Source organism: Fundulus heteroclitus, chromosome 10 (assembly GCF_011125445.2).
Source record: "Fundulus heteroclitus isolate FHET01 chromosome 10, MU-UCD_Fhet_4.1, whole genome shotgun sequence".
NCBI lineage: Eukaryota > Metazoa > Chordata > Actinopteri > Cyprinodontiformes > Fundulidae > Fundulus > Fundulus heteroclitus.
Genome location: NC_046370.1, coordinates 19,421,309 through 19,435,411, shown reverse-complemented (window position 1 = coordinate 19,435,411; position 14,103 = coordinate 19,421,309). Strand labels below are relative to the sequence as shown.

Below are 14,103 nucleotides of genomic sequence, written 5' to 3'. Positions count from 1 at the left end.
CTCAAATGACGTCACATTTGCCTGGAGACGGCCCGGTTTCCCAGCCGGTCGGACAGGACGAGTGCAAACTAGACCGGCAACAACCGCAACGCCAATCGGTTTGGAAGATGACAACGTCCCATGAGCTTAATTTCAACATGCTTTAGTCAAAAAACACAGCGTGGAACAGCTTAAACATTGGTTGAAATGTTAGAAGCCACAAAATGAGCAGAAATTAATATGAAAAGGTAGGAGAGGGGGTTGATATTAGTCTCGCTAATAACTCTTGTAGCACGGTGTGATAACCAGTAAAAGGTGTTTAGTTGGAAAAAAGCCAAGCCAAAAACGCGACTTCACATTCAAAAACAAACACAAGAAAACGCAACCGCCGACTGACGAAAGTTGCAAATAACTTTAGACAACAACAAGCCCAAAATCGCTTATAATGAACGGACTATGCAACGCTAAAGCGCACATGATTCGTGGATTGTGTGACATTTTCATTCCACTGACAAAAAGCCAAATAAACGTAGCCTACCTGCTCAGACGCTGTGGTATCAGGCCTGAACACTCAAGTGTTTGGCTCCTTACCAAGTAAATGTAGAGACCACATTTAGGTGTCTTTGGTCAGATTCCACAGTAAAGTCTTCTCGCTTACAAACACGTATCCAACACTGACATTTCTCGGCAATCCTCCAGGGTTTTTGGAAAATCAATGGGAAAAAAAACTCCCTTCATATGATCACAATAATCATATCGTGAGTCATAAGTAAACTATTCAAGCTACACTGCTCTGTTTGTACGACCACAAGATGGCCATGACACATGCGTGCTGTGCTGTTCTAAATATAGTAATTTGACATAATTTGAGAAATGTCCTATTATGGTCATTAGATTTAAAATGTTAACATTCTGCTGGCCAGCTCACAATTCCTGATGACAGCCAAACAGGCCCTAGTCAGTTTAAAGTTAAAGTTAGTAGAGGCAGGCTGCATGATCCCTAAGGTTTTCCTAAATAAGGCCGGACATTGACAATCCATGAAGCATGGTAAGAGACTTATCCTTGGCTGCATTTTATTATGGACACTGATGGTGTTCTGTGTTTTGTTTGAAAAACTTTAGAAATGGAAACCAGCTCAAGGCCAGAGTTTAGACCCAGCCATTAAAAAAAGAAAAGTAGGACAGATGTTTTTACATCCTTCACCAAGTCTGCTTCTAGAAAGTACATTTATTTTCTTCACTGTAGGGAATTCCTTATATTACTACTTATGTTATTTAAATTCATAGTTTTATTTACAGTAGGCATATACATATTTTGATTTTGTTTACACTTCTGAGTTGTGTAAACGTTAGTGTTTAACTATAAACAAACATGTAAAAGTAAAGGAAATCCAAAGCTGTCCCAGTTTCTTCCGGTAGTCCATAAAGTAACAATGTTCATCGTTGTTTATCCATGACTAACCCCAACCCTATTATGGAAGTTATTGAGCACCAGTTTAAGCCCAAATTACACAAAATTACTTATTGAATTTAAATAATTTGCTGATAACGCAGTCCCCGCAGTCCAAACATCCCATCTGTGCCCCTGAATATGTAGTCAATATAATCAATGCGGACATTTAAACTGCCTCCACGCGACGGCAGCATGCGGACGGCCATCCAGCAAAATTCAACCCGTTTATAATTTTACCGGATGGCAGAGCTAGGCCGAAGTCAATCTACACCAATCACACCACACCAACAGGACGCTCAACCATCTCAATAGGAAATTGTTTACTAGAGACGGACTAGTTATATTAATAAATATGCTTACATTTTTACATTTGCCATCTTTTTTTTTTGCGTCATTTACTATCTAAAGAAAACATGGAATTTATTCTGAAAACTATTGTGTTGTCTCCTGATAAAGGTGTGAGTCGTCATGTCCTGTCGCACAAGCAAAAGTCGAGACAGACAAGAGTGGTGGACGAAGAACGATTAATTGTGCAAGTAGAGAACAACAGTATCTTATACGACGCTGCTCATCCTTTCTATAAGGATAATAATAGAAAGGACATTACGTGGGCAGAAATTGCCACAATGCTGGGAGGGACTGGTAAGTCCATTTCTGTTGTAATTTGTTAAAAATTCATGATAAATTACATATAGATTGATTCTGTTAAGAACAAGTAGTTTGTGTCAAGTAATTTAATTCAAATTACTCAAATTTTACATTAATACATTTTATTTAAATCACGTTTTATGTATTCTGATGTATCAAGCTCTCCTGAGTATGATATTCTTAATGTATCTGTTAAAAAAACTTGTATTACTGACAAATAGTATACCTGTAAGGTATTTTCTAGCCAGGATTATTTGCAAAGTTGCTGGTTTAGATTGTGGGGGATGTGCAGCTATATTGGTGGATGCTCTAGAAGTGAAATGACATGATCCACCATGTCATTTGCGTGGATAATGTTCTTTCTCTTCAGCCTTTTGTTTTTGATGGGGTGTGTTAAGGGGCACATAGGGTTTTGTTGGCCCGGGACCCAAAAGTTTTCTAAATAGTTCAATGCAGCCTGCATTCTTTGCCGAAAGCAAATAAAAATGTGCCCAGGAAACAAAAACTGCCTATTTGCGTATCAGATTCCGACCATTTCTGTCCAGATCTCAGAGATTCCTATTGATATTGGGTTAGTATTATCAGAGGACCTCAGAGTTCAGCAAAATATAGTAGATAATTTGCGGGGGAGTATTTACTTTACAGATTAATGACATGGCCGATATGCATGCGATTACCAACACAGCAAATCTCTGCAATTATTGCAAACCTCATGTGGTCCCTAGTTAAAACTAATCCAGTCTTAATAAGACTTTAACAACTTCAGACCATTAAACTTTTCACAGTGGCGCATCTGACGTCAACATGTATTAGCTACTGCTAATAGCTACGGTCATCGTGTGAAATGGTTTTTGGCACTGTTGCCAAGTCCGCTTGTTTTTTTGTTTGTTGCTAAAGTTGCTTGTAAATTCTGTGAGTCACGTTTTTTTGAGCTCATTTATGAACGTGGCCTCTGAAAAAGTGACTATAAACACAAATAAAGAGAATCGCTTCTGCTGTTAGACTACAGACAGTGAACAGCTTATACTCACATACTAGAGGGAGACGAACAAACTAGCCGTCTCTGTCGGGAGGACACAGTAGTTGTTGGACCACACCGCCCTGTTTCTAACATAATGGCAAAATAAACTTCACCATTGAATTAACTTACCTGCTGGCCAGCAGAAAGCCTGCAACCTCTGCGTTCAATTTTTAAATCCCCCCTTCCTCTTGAATTATCTCCACCTGGTAACAACAGTTGATATAGATTCTCATTTTCTCCAGGTTATTACTGCGTTCTCTTCCCTCTCGCTGGGCAAAGAGTATTAATTATCCAGTTTAGCAGAAAACTACAAATAGAATGATCTACGGTCGTCTTTGCTTGTTTTCTACTTCTCCTCCACCGACAGCACATCTTCATATAGAAGGCCGATAGGGAAAATGTTGATAAGTTTGTCCCCTTTCGGCTACTGAAATCAGAAATAGTGACGCAACATGGCGCCTCCCAGTGGCTGCACCAGTACCTATGTATTTATAAACTACTTATTCTAAATTATGAGAACGCTTTCATTTCTGATGTCATGTTGTTAGAATATTGCCAGAATATGTAGTTATAATAGCAATACTTGACTTTGGTTATTAAAAACCAAATTAGGATTTTTTTTTTTGACCAATCTGTATAATCTGATTGAATTTGACTTTGGAAAGTGCCTTGAGATGACGTGTTTCATAAATTGGCGCTGTATAAATAAAGTTGAATTTAAATTAGTTACACCCTGTCCATTTAAATAAAACATTAAGAGATTGAAAGTAGAAAAAAAATATTCTGGAAAGCAAAAAATGCATACATACATGTTTACATTTGTACAGCATCTCTTGTCTAACACTCAGGCCTAGTCCACACGTAACCGGTGTCATGGAAAAAAATTAGCTGCAAAATAAAAACTACCAAAATGGACGAGAGGATTCAGTTTTATTGAAAACTTGTGCAAGGAGAACAGTCAGAGGATCAGTGGTGCCTCAGCATCTTTTTTTTTTTTTTTTTTTACACCATCTTCTCCTGCCAAGCTGCACCGCCTGCAGGAGAATTAAAAAAGTCACAGAAGATATCCCTGACATTGTAGGCCTCTCTGGATGCGCGGTTTGCTCCCATGTGCCTCACCGGCACCATTTGTCTGCCATGCTGCTGAGCATCCTCCAGCAGTCTTAAACTGTCCCGCGGTTCAAGCAAAAAGTTGTGCAAAATACAGGCGGCCACAACAACACTGTCAACGTTGGTAGGTTGTAGGTTAATTCTGCGATATAAAACCCTCCATCTGGAAGCCAGAATGCTAAATGCATTTTCAACTACCATTCGTGCCCTTGACAGTCTGTGGTTAAATATCTGTTTTCTGTCTGTTAGGTTATGTTCTGGGTATGGCCTCATCAAATATGGCTTTAGAGGGAAAGCTCCATCACCCACCATGACATAGGGCACATCAACATCAGCAGCGCCAGGGAGGGGGCCTTTGGGAGGCACATGAAGTGTCCCCCTGTCCATTCCTATCCCCAAGGCTGAACCAGCATAGACGCCTCCATCACTGGCTCTCCCAAAGTCCCCAACCTGAATCACACGAAACCTGTAGTCCGCATCCGCCAGTGCCAAAAGCACAACAGAGAAAGTCTTTTTGTAGAGGAAATCCTGGCTTCCAGAGCGTGGTGGTTTTTGTATGAGGACGTGCTTGCCATCAATGGCCCCCAAACAATTTGGAAAACTCCATTTCTCCCAGAAGCCCTTGGCTACTTCTTCCCACATGTCCTCAGTGGGGGTGGGCAGAAGTTGTCCCATCATTACCTTCTCAATGGCAGCACAGACCATGTGGACAGAGTTGCTCACTGTTGAATGTCCAAGACGATAGCTGAAAGCCAGACTGCTGAAGGTGTCTCCAGAGGCCAAGTACCTGTGGGTTAAAAAAAGTTTTAAATATTGATTGGATTTTTGGGGTCTTTTTTTCTTCTTCTTCTTTCAGCTGAACAATGCAAAACCAAATGGCGAGCTCTGCGAGACAGCTTTGTAAAATGCAGAAAGAAAGGCACTCTGCCTAGTGGATCTGCCGGGGGAACAACGAAAGAATGGAAATTTGAAAAAAATATGTCCTTCCTAATCCCATACCTGCAACCAAGAAGGTTAGTTTATACATATATTCTGATTAATCATGAAGTGTAATTTGTTTACTGTTGTTTTCAGTCGATAAGTCTAAATGAGCGCTTTTTATTTTATTTTGCTTATTAATGCTTATTTTTGCTCAAATAGTTCTAAAAGCAACTTTACACCTGCGGCGCAGATGGAGACAGATCAGGAGCAACTGTCTACTCCTCTCCCCCTTTCTGGACAGGCGGAACCTGCAGGCGCCCCTGTTGTGTCGACCACGCCCTGTCCTGCGCCATCCCTCTCAAATCAATCAACAGCCACAGAGAGAGAACGAGAGAGGGCTCGCTCGCGCAGTCCTAGGGAGAGGACAGCATCAGCACCTAAAACGAACCAGAACAAAAGACCCTCCCAAGGGTTGGACATTGGGGATCGACTTCTGGAGTTGCTGCAGGAGCCGGCGCAGAGACCCTATATGCCAGAGGGGGAACTTGATGAGGCGTACCACTTTGCCCTCAGCCTTGTTCCTAAGCTAATGAGACTGGAGATGAACAGGAGACATCAGGCCACAATAGACATCATAAACATCTTACACACACATGAAACCCAGCAGCAGCAGTAAACCATACCACCCACTGATCTCTGTTTATTCACTGGATTGCGCATTGGCCGTTTATAATCCACAACGCTGTGAAGCCACCAGCCGCCATATTGGTACTCCCTATTTTCCTCCAGTAACTAGGGAATATGTGCGCTACAGCATCCAACAACGATGATTTTCTCATGTTCAGGAGGGGGGGCTTAAGACATTTAAAATGTCAAATGCCATATACTTTTATGTTATGTTCTAAAACTATCAAGCACTGAGAAAGTCATGTGCTGAAATATTTTGCATGTTATTTATTTATATAAATAACATTTATAAATATATAAATAACAATATATACACACACACTATATATATATATATATATATATATATATATATATATATATATATATAAAAATCACATGCAAATTTTTTCAGCACATAATTTCCTAGTAGTTGATAGTGTTAGTACATCCACTGACTGTAAAATTACCTGTGAAATGTTTTCACACAGCCAGAAAACCAAATCCTATGGGGTTCTGTGAGAGTAGGGAGTAGCAAGATGGCGGCCAGTGACTTCAGTTTTTCAGAAAAATCAGCAATCCAGTGAATAAATAGAGATAAGTATACCACCCCTTTCCAGTGACCACAGCAATGGCCTAGTCAGCAACCCATGGCCCATTTTTGCAAATGCTGTCCTCCCAGAGGGTGTGGAGAGAGAATACACTGAACTGGAGTCTGTGTTTCAGTGTAATGTGTGTTATATTCTTTACAAGTATTAAGTATGCTGTCAAACAAAGACGTACATAAAGTACTATATTCCTTGTTGTTTACCTGAGTGCAACAGCTAGTCTTTGCTTTGGTTCAATAGCTGCTCTATATGTTGTAGACTGTCTTCTCAATTCAGGGCCAACAAGGGACAGAAGTTCCTCCATCTGCTCTGCTGACATGCGAAAATACTGATGATGCTTTTGGTTGTCCAGTCCCAGCTCAGCAACCAGATGATGAAAGTCCTCTTGTCTGTTTGTGTGTTGGTTACGGGGATTTACCCACATCCTGGCCCTTCTTCTCTTTCTCTTTTTTGCCATGTCCAGCAGCATCAGGAAAGCAAGTGTTCTTCTCCTGCTAATGTAAGCTGTAAAATAGATATAAATCAGGAATTGCACACTTTTCCCACAACGGAGGCAAACTTGCCTTACATGTTTTTTCTGCTTTAAAACATCTAGTTCCAGTTGACTGATGAGCAGAATTTCGCAGAATTGTGCTCATCTGAATTAAGTGTTTGAGAGAAACAAGTGCAGCCTCGACAGCATCCAGCATCTTCTACATGCTCCAACACACCTGAGTCAAATGAATGGCTCGTAACAAAGCAGGGCTAATGGCATGCTGAGGCAAGGCATCGTTTCATTCAGGTGTGTTGGAGCAGAGATCTGTTTAAAATTTGCCGGCTGGATAGTAGCTCTGGAGGACTGCGCTGGTGGTGACTGCATTTTCAGACTCCGGTACTCAAGTCCCGCAGCCCTGCGTGTTGAAGGTAAGGTGCACGAGATCAGCCACCGGGCTATGCTTTGGAAATTTAACCCTTAACGATTAAACACTAAATGGACAAAAATAAGCAGATAATATATTATCTGTGCTCAGTGTACTCACACATTGCAGAAGAAAACGCGTAAAAAATATCTGGATACAAAAACAACAACAGTTTTATCTTGACAGAATATGTTGTTATGGTCTGACATCCGTATTTGTGATTGGATTTTTATCGCGCGATCTCGCATTTCCCGCGCATGCTCCTCGAAGCTCATCTGGGTTCTGTTGACGCCATCTTGGAAAGGTCGCGCACTGCGCTCTGTGTAACCAGTTTGGCAGGGGCAATGAAGTATCAGCGCGTTTAATCAAGAATAATTCGCTAAATACTAAACCGATTTCGTGCTTTATTTTGTTGCAAACCTTATCTATCATAGCTACATGTATAGGACCCCTTCGTTTACACAATCTTAGTGGGGTTAACCGTAATAGAATGTTCTGATGTGATCATATGTTAATATTTTGCAAAAACACAGCCACTCATACATATTTAATCATCAGGAAAAAAAACTTAACTGTCCTAATCATATGGGTCAGTTTCCTCTGTAAAATCAGACCTTTGTCATGTTTTTCTGGCTTTCCATCAAACGTGAACAAAGTAATTTTCTGACAGCATTATAAAGAACGAGCCCAAGCTTTGAATTACAGCCCTTATTTCCTTCATTTTATTTATTTCAAAACAATTGTTTGTTGGATGTAATCAACACACACCACAGAAAGAAGGTCCTTAAAATCTTTGAAAAGGTTTGTTTTTGGATATAGGAGGCTTGTAAACATTCAAGAACATAGTTTGGTCCAGACTCTTTACCTGGAGAGCAAAGTAAGAGTAATTTTTGCCCAGAAACAGATTTTTACACTTTAGTGAATCACTAAACCAAGTTGCCAGTCCTCCACATTTCATTTGCTGTCTGCTCTCCCAAAGAAAGTTGTAGTTTGGAGGCATTGACTTGATCAAAATTGGTGCCTCATTAAAGTCATGTAATCATGTTTCTATTAAAAACATACCATCAAGATTATGGTCAGTAATGAAGTAATTGATTAACCATGTTTTTTCTGACAGAGATATAATGTTTAATAAAGCCAGTTTATATGACTAAATGCTAATTATCTCTGTGACTGGTTGTATCTGGCAATTTGACTTTTAGGTATGATTGTTTATTACTGTCTGTTGTCCTCTTAGCTTTGGTCCTTCTGCTGAGTAGCACAGAGATTTAACAAAAAATAAATAAAAAATCCAATTTTAGCACAAAATCAGAACTGAGCATCAATACCTGCAGTGTGAATGTAGCCTTTTGGTATTTTTTTAACATCATTCAAGCAGTACTGCAGCTATTTTCAGATACCCCAGCATTGTTTGGTTGCCTGGTTGCAGCTTCTGGTTTAGATTGTTTCTTGAAGGAAGTAATTAAGTTACACCCATATCAGTAGCCGAATGGGCTGGGCTACAAGGGCTGTATATGTGAATAAAGAGAAGGCCACCCACATGTTTACAACATTTTATTCACATTTTAACCCTAGTTAGACCTAGGTAAAAAGTTTGGACAACATTAAACACACACACATCTGCCTATAGACACCCCACAGTGATACAATGCAACTGTGGAGATGTGCCAAAAATGTTAAAGTATAAATGCAAATGTTATTTTCATCCCAAAACAATAATTAGTCTTCATCTAGATAAATATTTCAGTTGCCCTACTAACAAAACTGGATTTACATAAATTAAGAAAATGAAAAGAAAACAAGAATAACCACAGAGTTCTGGCGTTTTATTTAAATGTATTTTAAATTAAAAGCTTTAAAAACAAATTAATGTACAAAAAGACAGTAATTCCCAGTTGAAGATTTCGAAATGTCACAATTTTAAAGGACCAAGGTCAGGTGGTATTAAAGTTTGTGGTAGATTTATAGGTTATTTAAACACCACTTAAGGAGACTCCTAAAAAAAATCAGTTTAAGGTACATGTTAGATCAAAATGCCAATGCTTCCTCAATGTTTTTTTTTTTTTTTTTTTTTTTTTTTTTTTTTTTTTTTTTTTTGCAGAATACTTAGCTGGAGTGGGATATTTTAGACTTTTTGGGTTTCTAGTCTTCACCATGAGACACTCTTCCTCTGTTACATTATCAAAACTTTCTGAAGCAGTTTTTCCAGTCCTGCTAACACCATCTTTTCATATCTCTGTCGCAGGACACCTGCTTATGTTTCATAGTTGCCTTTATTGGTACAAACTCTCATTGCTGCTCCTTTTATGTTGCCTGTACAGATTATTTTTAGGTAGAATTCTGCTTACAACCATATCTTTGTGGTGATTCTTTGTTCATCTTAAAGCCACCAGGATGAAATTTTACAGGTTTGCTCACCTGGAAACTAGGGAGTTAAACATGTATCAGTACTGAGAGGAGATGGGGTGCCAACAGAAAGCAGAGATTGGTTAACAAAATCCCTAATATACCAGAAGAATACAAATGGGTTAGTCAGCTGTCCCAATAGTTGCTAGTTGCTGACCTCGTGAACGTCCATTCTTCGCTTTGGATTTGAATGTTATTTAAATGTTTCACAGCATACAAACAATTGCTGAGTTTTTCCAGATGGCAAAATCACCTCTTCTCTATGTTGAGCTTTACATGTTGTTAGCAACTTTATTTTTTTTTTGTTACAAAAAGTTTTCCACAATAATTACAGCTAAATCATACCATGTGGACATTCATGTGTTTTCTCAGATATGCTGGCCGTGAAAATCCTTTGCTGCAAATACAACAACTAAACGGCTTCTCTCCCGTGTGAATATGCATGTGAATTTTCAGACAATTTTGTCGCGAAAATCCTTTATAGCAAACACTGCAAACAAACGATTTTTCTCCTGTGTGGACAGACATGTGTCTCTTTAGAAACTGAGGCAGTGAAAATCCCTTACTGCAAATATTACAAATAAACGGTTTCTCACTTGTGTGAACACTCATGTGAACACTAAGATTAGTCTGTTGTGAAAATCCTTTACTGCAAACACTACAAACAAATGGTTTCTCTTTGAGGTGGATCGGCATGTGCTTTTTAAGAGTTGCTTTCATTTTAAATTTTGATCCACAAACATCACAGGAAAAAGGTTTTTCTTCTGAATGGACCTTCAGGTGAGCTTTAAGAATTCCCTTTGCATGAAACCTTTTACCACAATCATGACAGGCAAATGGTCTCTCTCCAGTGTGGAGTCTCATGTGTGTAAGCAGAGAAGTCTTGTCTTTAAACCCTTTACTGCAAACATCACAGCTATGTTCCGTCTTTCCAGTGTGAATCATCATATGTAGTTTAATATGAGTCCGACGTTTGAACCTTTTACCGCAGACATCGCAACCAAATGGTTTATCACCTTGAATTCCTACTTGTCTTTTATAGATTAAACACAGTTTAGATCTTTTTCTTTTTTTCTGAACTGTGATCTTACTTTGCTGAGAAAAACCCTCTGGAACTGGGACTCTGTCTGGTTGTGGTTCTCCAAAGTCCTCTCCATCTGTTTCTCTTTTCATCTGTTCAGCTGAACTGCTGGTTGAAACTTCTGTGTCTTGGTTGCCGTCAGTTTTGATGCGAATAATTTCTGCCAACTGAGGTTTCTCTTCATCTTCACTCTTCACAGTAAGATGTTCTCCCTCTTGACTGATCCACTGTTCCTCCTTTTCCTCCTTAATGTGAGAGGGTTTTGGATCCACCTGGTCAAAATTGGAGCATCCATCATGAGGAACCTCTTCTTTAATCATCAACAGTCGATATACTGGAAACTCTGAAACACACAGACATTGAAATTTTTTGATGAAGCAAATACTTTTCTTCATAACATGAAAAAATTAGAAATCCATTTCTTGAAACCCTGAAACACAAAAGAGACATAAGGAAATAAAACATGCTCAACTTATGCATGAGGCAATTTGAATTGGACATATATAAATGGGGAATGAACATAGAAAATAAAACAACATTGACGCAGTCATAGAAAATATATAAAAAAAACAACAACTTTGCACTGATTCATTCATTACAATGTATAGGATGCTCATGTTGTAGACATCTTCCTTCTATAAAAGAAGCACATAAATGTGTCTGTGATCCACTGACAACAAATAGGATGTTTCTCAAATTATGTCACATTTGCCCGGTTTCCCGGATGGTACAAACTAAAAATGGCAACAACCACAATACCAATCATTTTGGAAGATGATGACTTCCCAGGAGTTTCATTTTAACATGCTTTAGTCGAGAAATACAGCGAAGAACAGCTCAAACGTTAGTACAAATGTAGAGGACCCAAAATAAGCAAAAAGAAAGCAGTATTGATAAATAGGTAAGAGGGGCTGTCCTCTCCTCTCTTACAACGGATTAAACGTGAGGAAGACTCCCGCTGAATCTGCATAGAATTACAACTAATACTAAGAAATAAATGTGTTATTACAAGCCTATACTGTAAATTATTATAGGGCTTCTTGCTAAAAATAGACTTAAAAACAGCCTGTTTATTAAAGGTGCAAAGTCAATCATCCGGCTGTAATCGGAAATAGCTCTGTGTGTGCATTTGAAACTTTCAGGTTTCTGGGATGCTCACTACATCCCAGGACCTAAAGTAAAGTGGGAGTCCAACACTGTCAACAGGGCCTAGCAGAGGATGTACTTCCTGCACCAGCTCACTGTTTCTTTTCACAGGACAACAGCCCTTTTATAACTTCAAGTCAGAGTGAATTTGCTCCAATTTAGACAAATGTGTGTGGCTTACTGAGATCTTTGTCTTGTTTCTCCCCCAGGTCTAATGTGGGTGCTGCAGGTATAGGGGGCACCAAACGGAGTCCTCCAGGGTCCTCTGCTTCAACCTTCACCATCTCTGACATTCTAGATCCACCCGGGATTCACTTTTTCACGATCCTGGTTTGAAACCGTCACATATTCTAGTAGATCAAGGTTGATGAATCACCAAACTAGAAATTAAAATCAGACACAAATCAGCATCTGATCAGGTTAGGTGTAACAGAAAATGTAAACTATAGCAGAGCTGAGGCGAATGCTGAAGAAACGGAGAGTCTGATACCTTGATAAGAAGATCAGTGTCCTCTCTTTAACTCACTTGGTCCTCGTTTGGACAGCAAGCCTTGGAAGAGGCAGTAACAGAGGATCTGTCCTTCTTCACAGTCTCACAGACCCAGTCAGGACTCGTCTGGCAGCACAAGAACCTCTAAAAGGTTAGAGTACGAAACACAGATTGTGTCTCTGCGGTTAGCTGCTCGAGCTCCACGGTGGCTAACAGGCCAGTCTTTGCAAATAAAGGTTAATTACATTCTGTACCGCAAACTTCGATTACTAAAAATAAAATAAGTGGGTCAGAACAGGCACGTAGAAGCGACGACGCATTTCTTTTTTCTTTTAAAAATGCGACTGGAAATGGTTTGAAACATATATATCTGCAGAGGCGATATTCTCCTAAAGACTGTCTAGTAAAGTCTAAGACACGCTATGCCCTCGTTTTTAATAATCAGACGTTTCTAATCAACCGTTGCTAATCAAGCTAACGTTGCAACTTTCGGTTATAATTCTCCTTGCTGACCAATCAACAACAAGTAAAGCTCAGTTATCGAAATACGCTTCCTCTTTCATACATTAGCTTTTCACAATAAATGGTATGAAACGACACATAATGACATGAAATTATCACTGAAGATATCCTTAACACTGTATTTGTGTTTTTTTTATGTTATATTAAGCTTACAGGTGAAGGGATACATTATTATTATTATTATTATTATTATTAATAATAATAATAATAATAATAATAATAATAATAATAATAATAATAATAATAATAATAAATACAAAGGAAAACCCAATGCAACTGTAGGGGGGGGGGGGGGGGGGGGGTCTTGGGGAGAAGTAGACATTTTAATCTAGCCTATTGTTTGGAACAGAAATTATTTGAAATACTGTCCCATTAACTGTTTACAATCCCTAAAAGTGGGTTTGACAAGACTGTTACTTTCTCAGCTTAGCTCAGATGGCTGAAAGTAGATTTCTGGTCTTCATTTTATTAATTAGCAATTTAATATTTTCATGAGGGTCAGCTGTTTTAATTCATGGGTTCAAGTATACTTAAATCAAATGTTCCTACTATAGCTCAGGGTCCAACAAAAAAAAAAAAAAATCTGCCTGTGAGAGACACTTCTCGTTAGAAAGAAAGAAATAAAGAAAGAAAGAAAGAAAGAAAACAAACATACATCCCTTAGAGAACTACCCTGCTATGCGTATTACACGTAGACACCCAAGGTAAAATTTTAATATAGCATAGTTTTCAAATTTAAATCTGCCAAGGCTATAATTTAATCCATATTGTTCTGGTACTGGGAAGAAATAGCTTTTTGACAATCAAAATTTTGTTAAAATATGTTTTTTTTTTATGCCTTTCAGTCCAGGGAATGAAAAGTACTGAGGTATATAGTACCAGACTGAGATTTTAACTTTTGTTCATTCTCCACAATGAAGAAGGGCAGAAGGGCAGTCCAGGGTAAATGTGTCCTTAAAAAATGTATATGAACGGATGGAGTCAGTGCGGCGTTCCTGGCCAAGCAAATGCTTAAATTTTTAATCATATTTATTTATTTATTAGTGTGTGTGTGTGTGTGTGTGTGTGTGTGTGTGTGTGTGTGTGTGTGTGTGTGTGTGACCTCCTCCCTCTCCCAGTCAAATTTGGCTGTAAACTGGTTTGATTAAACTTT

General features: G+C 38.9%; 2 protein-coding genes across 6 annotated transcripts in view; one reads left to right on the top strand and one right to left on the bottom strand.

Moving 5' to 3' along the window:
- Nucleotides 1–5,960, top strand: part of LOC105939494 (zinc finger protein OZF) — a 58,551-nt gene extending 52,591 nt beyond the window's left edge. Inside the window, exons 4-6 of one of the 4 annotated variants that reach the window (XM_036142227.1) lie at nt 1,889–2,074; nt 5,068–5,224; nt 5,434–5,960. In XM_036142227.1, coding sequence (XP_035998120.1) covers nt 1,889–2,074; nt 5,068–5,224; nt 5,434–5,722 — 632 coding nt within the window. In that variant the 3' untranslated portion in view covers nt 5,723–5,960. The other 3 variants (XM_036142226.1, XM_036142229.1, XM_036142230.1) reach the window with 3 other exon arrangements.
- Nucleotides 5,961–8,850: 2,890 nt separating this feature from the next.
- LOC105939471 (zinc finger protein OZF) lies at nt 8,851–12,954 on the bottom strand. 2 transcript variants are annotated; one of them, XM_036142207.1, is made up of 3 exons: nt 12,429–12,954; nt 12,120–12,318; nt 8,851–11,135 (listed from the first exon to the last, which is right to left on the bottom strand). In XM_036142207.1, the coding sequence occupies exons 2-3, from the start codon at nt 12,229–12,231 to the stop codon at nt 10,051–10,053; spliced, it is 1,197 nt and encodes a 398-aa protein (XP_035998100.1). In that variant the 5' UTR covers nt 12,232–12,318; nt 12,429–12,954; the 3' UTR covers nt 8,851–10,050. The 2 variants fall into 2 exon arrangements, with proteins under 2 accessions (XP_035998100.1, XP_035998101.1); XM_036142208.1 differs by having other exon boundaries at nt 12,465–12,954.
- Between the last annotated feature and the right edge of the window lie 1,149 nt (nt 12,955–14,103).